This window comes from Anneissia japonica, unplaced genomic scaffold (genome assembly GCF_011630105.1).
Source record: "Anneissia japonica isolate Jap-2015-1 unplaced genomic scaffold, ASM1163010v1 scaffold11779_len1430905_cov172, whole genome shotgun sequence".
Taxonomy (NCBI): Eukaryota; Metazoa; Echinodermata; class Crinoidea; order Comatulida; family Comatulidae; genus Anneissia; species Anneissia japonica.
Window position 1 is genome coordinate 847,143 of NW_022740041.1, and position 15,735 is coordinate 862,877.

The 15,735-nt window shown below is 32.5% G+C and overlaps 1 protein-coding gene across 4 annotated transcripts in view; it reads right to left on the reverse strand.

Annotated features, from left to right (window-relative positions):
• LOC117118130 (protein MMS22-like) overlaps positions 1 to 15,735 on the reverse strand; it is a 60,451-nt gene that overhangs the window by 28,499 nt on the left and 16,217 nt on the right. For 3 of the 4 annotated variants that reach the window (XR_004447007.1, XR_004447008.1, XM_033262637.1), the window contains exons 14-31: positions 15,146 to 15,268; positions 14,043 to 14,095; positions 13,750 to 13,809; positions 13,418 to 13,525; positions 12,773 to 12,884; positions 12,139 to 12,217; positions 11,761 to 11,854; positions 11,508 to 11,644; positions 10,948 to 11,038; positions 10,652 to 10,740; positions 9,879 to 9,999; positions 9,693 to 9,776; positions 8,752 to 8,959; positions 8,138 to 8,212; positions 7,250 to 7,423; positions 6,591 to 6,716; positions 6,139 to 6,237; positions 5,054 to 5,107 (exon numbers count right to left, since the gene is read on the reverse strand). Coding sequence is in view for 2 of the 4 variants with exons in the window: in XM_033262637.1 (XP_033118528.1) it covers positions 5,054 to 5,107; positions 6,139 to 6,237; positions 6,591 to 6,716; positions 7,250 to 7,423; positions 8,138 to 8,212; positions 8,752 to 8,959; positions 9,693 to 9,776; positions 9,879 to 9,999; positions 10,652 to 10,740; positions 10,948 to 11,038; positions 11,508 to 11,644; positions 11,761 to 11,854; positions 12,139 to 12,217; positions 12,773 to 12,884; positions 13,418 to 13,525; positions 13,750 to 13,809; positions 14,043 to 14,095; positions 15,146 to 15,268 (1,887 nt within the window). In the remaining 2 variants the exon portion in view is untranslated. Of the gene's footprint in view, positions 1 to 4,162; positions 4,339 to 5,053; positions 5,108 to 6,138; positions 6,238 to 6,590; positions 6,717 to 7,249; positions 7,424 to 8,137; positions 8,213 to 8,751; positions 8,960 to 9,692; positions 9,777 to 9,878; positions 10,000 to 10,651; positions 10,741 to 10,947; positions 11,039 to 11,507; positions 11,645 to 11,760; positions 11,855 to 12,138; positions 12,218 to 12,772; positions 12,885 to 13,417; positions 13,526 to 13,749; positions 13,810 to 14,042; positions 14,096 to 15,145; positions 15,269 to 15,735 lie in introns of those variants that run through there. The other variant, XM_033262638.1, reaches the window with a different exon arrangement.

Here is a 15,735-nt window from a genome sequence, read left to right on the forward strand (position 1 = left end):
CCATGCCCCTGGTTGTTGACGACATTGTGTTTCAATTCTAAATCAATCAAAAAATAAAAACCAAGCTAAAATGTCATACTCACATGTATTGGTTGTGTTTTAACCTTTTAACTAATTACTGTATTTGATTACATCATAGAACCTTTACCCATTATATATTGTAGAAACATTAATTATTTAGTAACAAAAAAAAAACCATAATAAAGTGACACTTTGTATACCCAGCGATTTGTGGGGAAAAAAATTAAAACATATGATACCACTTTTTTCTGAAGCAAATATTTAAACTGCAGAACCAATGTTTGGTATACATTGTCATTATATCAAAAATGAGTACATACAATTTTTATTCAAAGCCTGTCTGGTGATAATGAAAATAAAAGACATTTGTTAATTTGGGACCACAGAAAAGTGGTCTTTAATTGGAGGGGTCTTTCATTAGAGGGAGACTTGGACAGTATAACAATAAAAAGGTCCTCTGAGGTACTGTAACTAAATGTGAAATTATTTGTTCCATTAGAATCAATACTGTCATGAATAATATGATTCAAGCTTTTTGAGGAATAAAATATATAATGGAATAGATGTAAATATTCTAAACTAAAACTGTACAGGAAAAAAATAACCCTTAATATAATTGCTATAATTTCCTTGTTGTTGTTGTTGTTGTTGTTGTTGTTGTTGTTGTGAGTAAGATAGAAACTAATTTACAATATTATGACACTGAGATATCAAGTCATGCAATATAGGCAACAAGGACTCTTTTAGTTTGCTTCAATCATTCATCAACAACAGCACATACAGTCGTCTCTACTACTTGAAGTCTTAAGGAATTTCACAAGATGAGCATGCTGTTTCCTAACATCATTCTTTTAGTGGTGGTTTCCTTGATGGTTGCCAGAAAAGTTATTGCTGTGGGTTTTGTTAAGTGGGTTTATAGAGGAGAAGGAGCACAACTAATGGTGAAGCCATCAAATAAAGAGTTCCAGATAATGATGTCCGGAAATCATGGTTACACCATCATCGAAAAGAATGCATCTTCATTACATTTTCAGAGGAACTATAGTGTATACAAAGATCATCCTCCTCAAATGAACTTGACTAATGTCAATTGCCAACTATTTTTATCTTTCAATGAACAAGAGGTAGGAATGTATACATGCACAGATGATAACAATGAACACTTTCTGGTTTACACACCCAAAGTTGAAAAACAGTCTTCAGTTAACGAAGATACCTGTAAAGATTTGGGAGATATTGTTGAAGGAGATGAAGTAACAATTTCTTGCACAGTGAATCGGTTATTAATAAAGCCCATAACAAACGAAATCACGATAGGATGGATCCAAGGAGGATATAATATTACACTGTCACAGGATTTGAATAATGATCAGATAATTCTTAATCATACTTTTACAGCTGTCCATTCTGGAGATGGTATATTCTTCTTCTGTTTTTTAACGGTGTTAGATCAATACTCCACTGTTACCTGCGACACAATAACTTTGAAGGTTCACTCAGAATTATTTGAATTTAGTGATAAAAATATCATGCTGCCAACAGACACAAGCACAATTTCCCAGTCCTCAACTTTTCAAATGGATATGACACTTAAAAGTAAACATACAGTAGCCATTATCCTGCCAGCACCAGCAACCATCATCTTTATATCTGTTGTACTTGCTACAGCTTATCTACTCAAGAAAAGACATGGCAGGCATCGAAAAGCTCCAATGAATTATCAAAGAGACGTTGACCTGAGTGGTTACATGATTCCAAATGTAAATGAGGCTACAGCATACCATGCTGGTTATTATTTTGAAAATATTAACAGCCTTATTAAGTCGGATGCAGACAACGAAGAATTGTTTGGAAACGTCAACGTATACGAAAGACAAAATGACAATGTAATTTTGTAAATGAGAGTCGTAGCTACTTTGTACTTGAAAACTGAACAGGAAGAAATAAAATTATGTTTCCCTCAGTATTATGTTAACCTGAATTAAATATACCCTGTGAAAATTAGAGTGAAATTATAGCTTAGTGGTTTGAATGCTTCTTCTGCCAAAAAGTGGGTTTCAACTTATGAATTATGTGAATCTACTTCCCATAGCTAATTATAAGCAAGTCACTTGTTGGATGAGATTTAAATTTAAGAAAGGCTATTTTAATTAATGCATAAAGGAAATGAATAGAAACAAACTAGGTGCTGAAAAGAAACATGGGCTGCTGCGGGAATCAACTCATCAACATTCTAAGTATATTAGTCCAGAATAAATAAAATAAAATTAGACTCCTCAACTTGATAAAATTCCTTTAATAACGTTGCAAAAGTAATGAAATGTAAATAATTATACGAAGATGTTATCCTCTTTGTTGTCTAGTTTTTCTGTGAGGAGAGCCACTTTGACTGTTATATATTTGATAACATTTTGGCAATCCTGCCTTGCAGATTTACTACTTGTGTTTCTGTTTTGTATTTATTGTGAAGGAAAAATAATTGAAATGACATATGAAAACTTCCTATAGCACCTACTAGGCCTCTAGGGGGCATTCCTACCTAATCCTAATGTACGACTAAAGCCTAGTTTCCTTAAAATCGCTACACTGTCGCTACATTGTTATTATTGCAATCGTTGTACTGCGTAGCAGTCCCCAACGCAATCGGGAAGTCTCCCCAATTCTACCAACCAATCAGCATTGCCGAAACATGTCGGCACTAGATTGTAGCGATTGTATAGAGCTTCACTGGAATTGTCTCGATTGCAATATAGGTTGTTCTATAGTAGAAGTATAGTATAAAAATATGTATGTACAAACCGATTGACAGAGCATAAATTGATGGCTCGCTTATTATTATATACCCTAAAAGATTAAACATTCTAATTTTGTTATCACAGTTTATATTGTACAGAACTGTAAAAGAAGATTCAATAACATTAAACATTCTGCCTTCAAAAAAAAAAAAAAAAAATGAAGGTTACTAATTTTTAAATGAAAGTATCTTTACGCTACATTGAGCTCATGTTCATTCGGTTGGGCAAGCTGTTGTAGCTTTAAAAATTCTAACAGAATTGAAATCCTTCAGATCTCCTTACATTGTTGCATGAATGCAATTTAGCAATGTATACAGATAATTAAAATGATATAATTATAAATTATTTTTAAATTTTGAGTATGATTTTAAGTGCTGTCCAGACTACAAAATTTTATTCGACAAAAACATGTGACATGCCTAAATATGGTCATGATGACATCACATCATGACCACTTAGGCACATCATGACCATATATGGGCATAACAACAGTTTTTTTATCAAAAGAAAATGTTATAGTCCCAACAGAGCTTCACATGTCAAAAAGAATGTAGCTTAATATGGTTTCACTTTATGTTCACTTTTGTTTTAAATTTCTATGGCACAATGTCTCCATGACAGAGTTTAATGTAAACCATGCCCCTGGTTGTTGACGACATTGTGTTTCAATTCTAAATCAATCAAAAAATAAAAACCAAGCTAAAATGTCATACTCACATGTATTGGTTGTGTTTTAATTTTTTAACTAATTATTTGATTACATCATAGAACCTTTACCCATTATATATTCTAGAAACATTAATTATTTAGCAACAAAAAAAAAAGCATAATAAAGTGACACTTTGTATACCCAGCGATTTGTGGGGAAAAATTAAAACATATGATACCACTTTTTTCTGAAGCAAATAATTAAACTGCAGAATCAATGTTTGGTATACATTGTCATTATATCAAAAATGAGTACATACAATTTTTATTAAAAGCCTGTCTGGTGATAATGAAAATAAAAGACATTTGTAAATTAGGGACCACAGAAAAGTGGTCTTTAATTGGAGGGGTTTTTCATTAGAGGGAGACATGGACAGTATAACAATAAAAAGGTGCTCTGAGGTACTGTAACTAAATGTGAAATTATTTGTTCCATTAGAATCAATACTGTCATGAATAATATAAGTTTTTTGGGTAAAACATTTATACAATAATGGAATAGATGTAAATATTCTAAACTAAAACTGTACAGGAAAAAAAACAAGAAAAAAAAACAAACTTAATATAATTGCTGTAATTTCCTTCTTGTTGTGAGTAAGATATCATGACCATATATGGGCATAACAACAGTTTTTTTATCAAAAGAAAATGTTATAGTCCCAACAGAGCTTCACATGTCAAAAAGAAAGTAGCTTAATATGGTTTCACTTTATGTTCACTTTTGTTTTAAATTTCTATGGCACAATGTCTCCATGACCGAGTTTAATGTAAATCATGCCCCTGGTTGTTGATGACATTGTGTTTCGATTTAAAACTGAAAAAAAAAAAAAAGGTTATACTCACACGTATTGATTGTGTATTAACCATTTTAAGTATTTGATTACAACAAAGAATTTTTACCCATTATATATTGTATAAAACATTAATTATTTAACAACAACAACAAAAAAACAACATAAAGTGAGACCTTGTATACTTTGTCTAAAAGACAAATAAAAAAACATGATATCCCTTTTTTGTGAAGCAAATAATTACACCGCAGAATCAATGTTTGGTATACATTCTCATTATATCAAAAATGCGTACATAAAAGTTTTATTAAAAGCCTGTCTGGGGATAAACAAATTACCGTATTTATTTGAATAAATGCTCCGCTTTGAAAAAACTCTGAAGCCCCTCAGAGCCTCATTTGAAATAAACACCTCCCTCAGATAAACACCCCTTTAAACGACTGTAAACAAATCTAATGAGAGCAACATAATTCTTAACATATTCTGTTTAATGTTCTACTCCAGCAGAATTCCATTTGTTCTAACCATGTTGTGATCCATGTCTTTATGATCATGAAATAACACATTTTGGTGGTTACTATATGTGTTGTAGTTTTTGTTGAGTACCATTTTACATGGAACAAAATAAAACCCTCCCTTGAATAAATGCCTCCTCAAAAACTCTTCAACAATAAATACCCTGGAATGATTATTCAAATAAATATGGTATTACATATTAAAAGAGCATTAATTACTTACCAATAAGGGATGATTAACTGTCACACTGTTACTATTTGCCATTATGGAGCATTTCTACGAATATAATTTGCATATATATTTAAAAAAAACATAAATATGCTGAATAATAAATCTTCATGAGATATTAGAACTTTATGAATACGAGTTTAAAAAGTAAAGTTGCCTGAACTTACAATAGTATTATGAAGTGAACAATGATGTGCCAAGTGGTATGGTGAATTATGCACAGATACATGCACCTGGACTGTAACAATCCTTTAGGGGTTTATTAATAACAACAATAATGGTAATTTATTATATTGTTGGATATTTAAACTACTGAAAAAAGGGTAAAATAATTACAATTATCCCATATACATAAGATCTTTCAGAATATGTAGGTACACACTGTTAACCACTTTGAAAGAATTAATATTTTCCACACTAGGAATAGTCTATTGAATTTTAGTGTTGCCTCTGAAATTGATAAATACAATACCACTTTCTATACTGTGGTATCAAAGTATGGAACAACTTACAAAATAACATAAAACGTGGTATCAATAACAATTTTAAACTTGTAGTAAAAAAGAATCTAGGCCATTTTATTCAATTTTAATCTTTTATCATATAGAAGTACAATAATATATATATTCACATGCTATGTAATATTTAATTGGACAGATATTCTTAGCTTTACTCATGTTTCTCCAACTGTATTTTAAAAATATTATATAGCTATGCATTTAAATTGTTTATGTAATGTCATGTCATATTTTTTTTAAGTATTTGACCCCATTGGAAATAAGTTGTTTCTTTTTTACTTTATGGGTTATCCTGGTTTTAATGTTCAATGTTTTTTTTTGTATTATGTACTGGAACCAAATACATAATACAAACACGAAGTGCTTGTATCATGCACGAGAGTACTTCCTGCTAATTAGGTTAAACCCTTCCCCAAAAAAATAAATAAATACAAGTCAGTGTAAAATGATTAATTACAAATATGTTTCAATGTTTTTAAAATATGTTTAATAGTAACAATAACAATGAATGTGCATGCAATGTGTGAATAAGATCATCACCAACTACAACTCTCTACTCACTGTTGCAAACCGAACAAAATATTGTTGGATGATTTCTTGCATTTTCTGTCGAATGAACCCATCTTTCTGAAAGTCCAGCGTAGACAGACCCTCTAGAAACTAATAATTAAAAACCAAATAAAGAGCTCTTTAATTTCATGAATTTCTTTTTCTCAAGTCTAATTAGCCTCTAGTCTGTAAAAAAACAAACAATGATGTAATTACAGAAAATCCCTATTATTTTGAATTCATTGAGGGTTTAAGCAAGAAGTTTACAAATTAGCAATATATGAAGCTGATGATAAAAACAGAGTAAAGTTGGGTTAACAAATGATACAATTTTACATGATACAAATTAATAAGTTTAAACAAAAATATAAATTCCATGTGTCCTTAAAAATGAAAGTGAGAGTGCTTCAAGAAGAGAAATTTAGTCATGGCTTCAATCTAATTTTTTTTCCCTGGATGCTTACCAAGTGTAGCGTTTCTTTTATAGCATTCAGCATATTTGTTGGCAGTGTCTTGTTGGGGTTGAAGATTAGCGGAGGTAGCAGTAATTCACTCAGCAACCCTGGCAACTGTGATTGGTGTGGTTTGCTCTAAATGGTGAATAAAGTGTCAAAAATATATATCACTGCCACTGTTTAAAAACACCCAACCACAGAAATAGAATCACCCGACTTTTCCAGCTCTATCATGGCCAAGCCCTTTAATAATGTCCGCATTCCTTGGCCATTGTAGAGGGGAAACGGTCAGTTCTATTTTTGTTGTAAGGGTCTTCAAGAACAGCGGGAATTAGTAAGTTTATTGAGCAGAGCATTCACGAAATAGACTTATATATTAGTTTCAAAAATACCCCTAAAACATACTTGTCTAAATTTGGACCAATACAAAAAAAAAACATTTACAAAAAACAGGACGCAATCTGAATTAACAGGTATTCGCAGGCAAAATGTCAATTCGAAAATTGAAAACAAACACACAAAAAAACATTATGGTAAAAATTAAATTAATTAAAATTCATAAAAATGATCATTCAAAATTTAGATTTAACAATGTATTTACAAATTAATTCTTCAAAATTAGAATTTACAGTTAAGCCGTTGTACTTGTAACAAAAATATGACCATACCTGAACATAGAGAACAGGGGCGCAATATCTGACTGTGTAGCCTATGGTTTGGTATAACCACTTGAGTTCACCGCCTGCTGCATTAAACTTCTTCAAAGCAAACTGAATGAGCTTCACCAAGTCACCAAACACTTGCAGAGTGTTCTTGCGAAACAGTATTTTCTCTTGTAGGTTCTGCAAATAAGCATTACGTTTTAATTGGTAAATAAATATAACTAATTATCATAGCCATTAAAAATCACCTTCAATAAATACCAATGCATTTGGTTGGAAGATTTCCTGGCAGTAGCAGCATGATAAAAATGAAGAATATTGTATTTTTTAACATTTTATTCATGGCTGCAGGTGTGCTAACAGGTAAAAAATAATATATTTTTTACTAAAAATCATCATTATTGGCAGATGACAGGTTCTCAAAATAAGATATAATTAAAATTTTATCATTATGGACCATAAATATAAACAATTCAGTTGTGTTGCTAACACCATTATAATCAAAATCGTATGTATTTAACTACTGTGATCATGCACTGATATTATTGTATTCTTAAGAAAATCAATCTTTTTTGGAAGCCATTAAATGCTCTGATATCTAATACATACTCCATTTTATCTTCATCCTTGCTATAAATATTGCATTGTTATAAATATTGCAATCACCATCAAAAGCATAAGCATAATAATTATGCTCATGCTTTTGAAGTCATCCTCCTCATTTGCAGCTTCACGATCATGATTGATTTGATTTGATTTATTTCAATACCAAACATGAAACATACAATAAACAATTTGAAAACAACAATATAAAAATTAACAAAATCATATGGTATCAGAGATAATCTCCAAAAGAGGATTTACATCAGGATTTTTTGGGGTCTTTTGACTTACCTGTGCTGAGGTGAAGCGTTGTCCTAAATACCGGACAAACTGGGCAAATTCAGGCACATTTGTGTTTAATTGTCCCTGAGTACAAAACAAATAAAATTTATGTCATATGCTTTATAGGTAGTAAATATAAACATAATTTATTTATTCTTTTATCCAAAAAATTATAAAAAATACATAATTTGATCTTTTTCTACTAACATGTCAGCCTAACACTCGAAACTATACATGTAAGATAGCAATCAAAAAAATGTTCTTTTTGTAGCTATATTTACCCTCAAATTTGGAGGGTTGCAGGGTATTGTAACAGCGCGTGTTTGTGTGTGCACGTGTTTGTGTGTGTGTGTGTGTGTGTCTGCGTGTGGTGTGTGTGTCCTTTCAGGTGCATAACTCAAAAATTGCTGGACCAGTTTACTTCAAGATTTCACACATTGCGAGTGTTTGTAATCTTAGATTATCTTGTTAATTTTAGGAAGACGTTGGTCATCAGTAGATACATAGTCTGCTTTCATCGTTTTCAGAAAATTCAGATAAATCGTTATATTTTTCAATATATAGCCTAACAAAGTGGAGATCCCAACAAACAATTATAAACTAAAACTAAATGAAAATCTTACTCTGTCTTCCACCATGGCAGCCATGCTTGGAATTTTGTATATCAGCCGAGTGAATTCCTGTTGCTCATCTGCCTTCTGATTGCTCAAGATTGAGCACCTGACCCAAGCATGAATGACAGCAGCTTCGTAGCCTGTGCCATGGTGATTCTCTATTTTTTGCATGAGAGCAGCATTTGGTAAAATATGACAAAGGTAGCGCATTGAGATACTAGCAAGAAATGACAAAAATTAATTACATTTTAGAAATTTTGACGAAAATCAGTTACACTCATATACCCTTAGTTTCAGGTAGACAAGCATACACAACTTGCATCCTTTTTTCCTCTCTCTGGGTTATATACCTATATATGAACATTCATCCAATCACAGGCTTCCATAAACTCAGAATGTTCACATTTTTTAATTAATTATTTATTTTATATATTTTACAGATATTATTCTCCTGAAGACGATTGACGCAACTCAATCGAAACGTCGAGACTTTCTCAATACAACAGTTCTTTTCAGAACTACCTACCTGGTGTACCGCAAGCTTCAACATGTGTTATTACTTCGCCATGGAAACCTTCAAACAATACTTTATTTATTTTGTTTTTTATTTTTCACACATGTACTGTAGGAGAATGAATTTATGCTAAAACTATTTTTTTTACTGAAAAACCAAATTTGAAAACATTTTCTATATTTAGAAAGTTAAATTGTATGATAAATATACATTTATTTAAAAAAATATGGAATGAATAAAGAGACAATATTGTGTTAAACTGCAAATACATTAACAAATAAAAAATTATCAGCATCTTTTTCTAAAATATGAAATCTAATTAACTTATTAATAAATATATATATATACAAATATTGATTTATTGGTTTATTGCTAGGATTAACAAATGGAATTATTGATCGGCTGATCCATTGACTAATTAAAAAAGAAAACCAACCTTGAATGTACAGTTGTGTCCGATACACCAAAATAATTGAATATATCCAACACTTTTTCTGGTGGTTCTGTTGAATTCTCTTCCCTGTGGAATAGGATATTGTCAAAAATATTTAAAAATCAAAAATGTACAGATCGAAGTAAATTTAGTTTCAACATATCAACCTGAAAGCGCTACATTACTTACATATCTGATGCTAGCATGGTGAAACTGGCAGCAACATCAGCAAGCAAACAACTTGGTTTAGGATTTGCCGAGGTTGACTTCACAAACGGAAAGAAATTGGTCCACAGTCGTTGAACTAAATCTAAATCAGACATACAATTACTTAAGTATACATTAACTACAATGAAGTAACAAGTGGCAACCAATTTTTACAAAAATTTATCTTAAAATTCTTTAGTTTATAGAAATGAATTAGAAAAATGATTTGTTCACAATACATCTTATAGTAAAGGTAGGAGAATAACCCATAACTCACACGGCCATGGTCCGTGACTACTGTAGCAGCCGTAGAGAGGTGCATAGTTAACTTCATTCCACGACAGGTGGCTGCAATGAACCATAGCATCAGCGTAATCCGCATGGCCCCTACTCTTCCAAAAGATGCAATGGATTCTTTTCAGTGCACACCACCCGAATGTATATACTGACCCTCCCTTTTGTTAAGTCCTTATCTGAGAAGACATGGTTCTACCAACTGACCCCTGGGGAAGATTTTTTAAAGCTGTAGTAAGCGCCACCCCTGCTTTACCACTTTGCATCTCGACTCGCCCAAAGACAACCTATTCTTCATACATGGTCACTACAATCTCTCTCTCCATAGTATAAACTCAATGAAACATACAATATGACTCAAAAATGACTACTACTACTTGTTTTGAAAAAATATAATTACATTTCAAATGCACAAAGCTTGCAAAGAGACACTCTGCTTACGGTTTGAAAAGTTGTTTTACCTGCTTGTTGTTGCAGCAAGTTTATCTTTGGTTGTTCTTGTGTTAGTAAGTTACTCCCAGCTGACTGACATAACCGTCTATATACATTTCTGCATGTAAAAAAAAAAACAATATATTTAATTATGTCGTTAATTATTGAAATATAAATTAATCTTAACAACTTTCTGAAAATGTCACTATTATAGTATGTATAAATGTAATGTTGATGATGATAAATCTGAAAATGAAGACAATAAGATGATAATGATGCATGCATTCATAAATATTCAGATTAGTTATATAAATTTAAATCTGACCTTTGACATGCCATCAGGTTTAATGTGAACTGAAGCATGGTCCTCAATTCAGACTCATTACATGCTGGGAAGAGATGACAAAATCCTGAGCCTAAAGAAAAAAAAGTCAGAAAATTACAGGCTAAAAAGCTTAACATACTGAAAGACAAATTTCTTGTTTTGTAGACAAGATATCAGAACACTTATCATTACACAACTGGCTACCATTAGTAACACAATCATGAAATGTAAAATGAAATATGTGCAGCCTCCAGGTTCTTAAGCCAGGTGGCACCACCAGCAGGGATTCAGGAGGACAGAGACACCTTTTAAGGAAAACCTGAACCACCCTGATTTAAGTGTGGACCTTGGACATATGGCGCCGCCACTGACCAATCCCTGAGTCACACTGTATCAACAGCCAAAACCAATTCTTAAGAATGGAATATGACGTTTCGCATGATGAATTATTTGAACCAGACTGCTATTGTCCAGCGAGCACTTGCATACAGCATGAATGAATTTGTTAGCCAACAGTCAAGCTGATGCAATGAACATGTAATAAATGACAGTTTACAAACCTATTAGCTTTTCTTCTGATAGACACAAGTTGTTGCTGCTGTTGTCAAATACATCTTGAGTCGCATCTGTGTATAAGGTTATTAGTGTCCACAAGTGATGGTGCTGACTAAGATCATTATCTTTGTGGCAAAACTCACTGTTGATTAGAAAAAAGATCTTGTTTTTGGGACATTCTATAAACTAATTATTGTTCTTATTCTATTTTACATTACTCTTTAGTATTACAGTACTAAAATTTAAAGACATCTTCACCTGCAAACGTTGTCAAAAGCTGATACGAGTTTCTCAGTGATAAATGATATATCCTTCTGCTTTTCCTGATGCACTAGACATAATGTGAACAAGCCTATGAAAAACAGAAATGAAAGCAATACAAAAACAGCTACACATAATATCAGTGTGGAATCAAGAAGGTATACTACATATTCAAACCAATTATGTATACCGTTATAAGCACGATATTAAGTAAAATATGTTTACAGTACCCCCTGAACTGTGAATACTAGAATTGGTACTGTAGATCATGCAAATGAAATTTTTAAAAAGTTTGTATTCACATGTTATCACTGTATTATACAGTATCTTTATAAATACAACACAATATAAAATAAATGCACATTTTTGCTTCACCTTTCCAAATAAGAAGTTGCTTGCTCTGAGATATTGAATTTGTTGACAGCATATCCAATAGATCCAACATCTTGTGACTCTAAACAATAAAAAGATATTAATAATCATTTAATGATCATTTTAGACCACAAAAAAGGATATTATTCTATATTTTTTAAATCTACAGACCCTCATCTGACAGCCTAGTAAGTAATTACAGCACTTAAATCAGGAATCGGCATAAAAATGGATCGGAAGGTCAAAGAGAACGCTGAGAGATGCACACAAACATGTACACAATTTATGATGAAAACTATCTAAAGTGATTGTAAACACTTTAATCATTTTACCAAAGGTTTACATGCAAGCTATATCCCAATTCTAAAGGTGACACTGAATCAAAAAAAGAAGCTATGGTCCACTACACTCATTGGATTTCTACTCTAACCAACCCGTAGCTGTGGTCATCACTCGTTGATGGATGATGCTAGAATGAGGAGCATGCTTGGACGTGGGCGAAGTCAGGGGCTGGGATATTTTGACAGTTCCACTTTTGTTGCAAGGTGTTCTTAAAGCAACAATGGCAATTAGTCGGTTGACCCAGGTAAATATTTACGAAATAAACTTAACAATCAGATTTAAATTGTATACATACCGCATCTGATAAATCCACAGTTTGTGCTAAAACCAGAAAAAGACTGATGAAATGGCTCAAACCATTGTTATTGAGCTCCTGCATACTACGACTATGGAACTTGGAATACAACCTTGAGGAAAACAAATAAAATGTAATCAAGAATAACAAATTAACTACAGAAAAATCACACAGAATAAATGCCCAATCCTAAATAGAAGTCATGATTCTCTGACTCATGAATGTTTCTCTGACAAATACTGACATCGCATACTTTATAGTCAGGTTCACACAAGAGCCCAAGTATCCAGATCAGGAGCTAACTGTTAGCACCTGTGTGTGAATGCCTCATCGGTTAACACTAACTGTTACAAGCATCCGGATACGTTAAAGGTTAGCGAGCGCTATTAGTTAGCAAATTGAGCGAGTTTCTATCATCAACCAATCACACATACACGTTTCCAATGTCCAGTTTCCTATTGGCTAGTGATTCGATCATCATTTTCTTGGTATCTGGATAGGGGATTGTCTTGTATTAATACACGGCAGCTAACAGTTAGCAGGATCCAGATCCTGCTAACCGGTAGCTGCCGTGTGTGAACATAGCCAGCATGGAGATCATTTTAAATTATTTAAACATAGATTTGTTCTTATGTATCTCCTTACCTTCCTTTGAGTTGCTTCCATCCTTGCAACTTTTCTGTGCCTTCCATTTTCCCAAACTGGACAGCAATGATTCGCAGGAAAAGATGAAAACTGTTATCCGAGTCTTGACTATAAACAAAAAAATGGGGAGAAAAATAATAATCAAGATGTCTTATTCATTAATATGGTTTCTTTCTAATTAAATATGTCATTTTGTAAATCGTATTGATGGATGTATTTGTCTGTTCTAACTGCAATATGGCAAACACACAAAAAGATTTAGTGATTCATATTTTCATATCAATTCGGATATTCAAACAGTAATTGGTCATTATGCTACATAAATGGCTTACCTGGCTGTGTGGTCAGCTGCCCTTTGTTTAGTTTGATCAAACCACCCCAGTGCTGATTTACTATAGATGAAAAAAGGAAAATTATAATCAAAAACATGATTTTCACGCTAATAATATTTTTAGAATGTAATAGAGACTATGCTAAGTGAGTTTGACTCTGTGAAAGACTATTAAACTAAACTAGATTTATTTTACATATTGCAGAATTAATGACAATGTTAAGATTATACAAACATAACAAATATATACAAAACTTATAATGGAATAAAATTTACAGAGCAAAATATATTTACCTTATTGATGCTAAACCATCAAGAGATCTTTCTGTCTTAAGTAATGCTTGATTCTGAAATAATAAATTTTGGATATTTAGGTTTTTCTTAAACTGATTTTGTCATTAACTTATATTATCTATTATTTGTTCTATAATATTGGTTGAAATGCAAATTGCAAAGTGTTGAGAGTTATTGGTACTGGTATTGGGCATTTATAATGCGCCTCTTCCTTGAGGTTACAAAGCGCAGTTCTTTTCCTGGTCATTGGTTCTACATGCTTTAAGTGTTGCTGTTGGAAATCAGTGCAGGAGCAGGCAACCCCACCAGGTACCAATTTATACTCCTGGGTGGATAAAAGAAATGGACAGAAGCAAAATGCACAGCCAGGGATTGAAACCCCAACCCTGACCTTGACAGTGGGAAATGAAACCGTCCCTGCTGCGCCAAACCGCTTCCACAAGTTTGGTGGTGCAATGTTAAGAAATTAAAGTTTCACACATGATCTCTGGTTGGAAACATTGTCCATGCAGATTTTCACTTTGGTCATTGATTAAATGGTCAATGGTTATGTATTTTTATACTGTAGTGCCTTCCACAGTGAAAACCCTCTCAAGGCACATTTTAGCCACTAAAAAAATTAATTAAATAATCAGAATTGTTTTATCCTTTAGCTTTAGATCTATTCATCCTGTGTACATGACAAAAGTGTAAACCCAGAAGATCTCAGTTTAAACAAAAAAAAAGTGTAAGAATTATCTCCTGCCTTTTCATTTCATGGTTCTGTTTGCGTATGTCTCTGATCTTGTGTTACATAAAAATAGAAATAAAAAAGTTGGCCCAATTCATGATTGATAGCATTTATTCAAAACGGAACAGAATGATTTAATTAATTTTTTTCATGTGAATACATCTGGAGCTGAGTTGATATAAGGTACACTGGGCCAGACAGTTCTATTATTTTTTAGGGGTGTTGAAAGTACAATAGCAATAGTAATTTTTGCCAAATAAACATTTATTAAAATTATGATTACTCATTAATTATGTATGTGTTGCACCCCATGATGACATTCATATCTGGATAAAATTTTAATTACATAAATTAGAAATATTAGTTTGCTTACCATTCTCTTGTGACTGTACTGCCATAAGGTAGCTAATGTCTTTGAGCTTGGCTCCCAAACATGACACAGGGACAAACAGCACTGCAGATGGACTCGGATACATTCTTCATCAAGCCCTAACTCCTAGCAACAATAACAAAAAAAAGTAAACAGTAAGTGCAACAGATGCCCCTTAATATACATACTATAACAACATTATTTTCATTCCAATTCTTAATACAGTTGAACTTGCCTATTAGTCGAATCCAAAATGCCATTGAAGTATTGTTCGACTTAGATAAAATTCGACTTACAGATTGTTAATTAATAGAAAACACAACAATTTGGCATGTAAAATTAGATCTTAGAACTTAGAAATTATTCGTCTTAGGCAAGGTCGACTGTACTAACAACAACAACTATTATAATACCAACAGCAGCAATAACAGTAGGTGCTTACCCTATACACAGCATAAACAGCTGGCTACAACGATGGGCAATGCTTCGACCAGACTCCAAGAAACAGACGCGTACAATATCCCGCATTTCCCTTTGTACTGCGTCAACTATAGATGAAGATGTCCTATATAACGTAATGAAAACAGACAGCC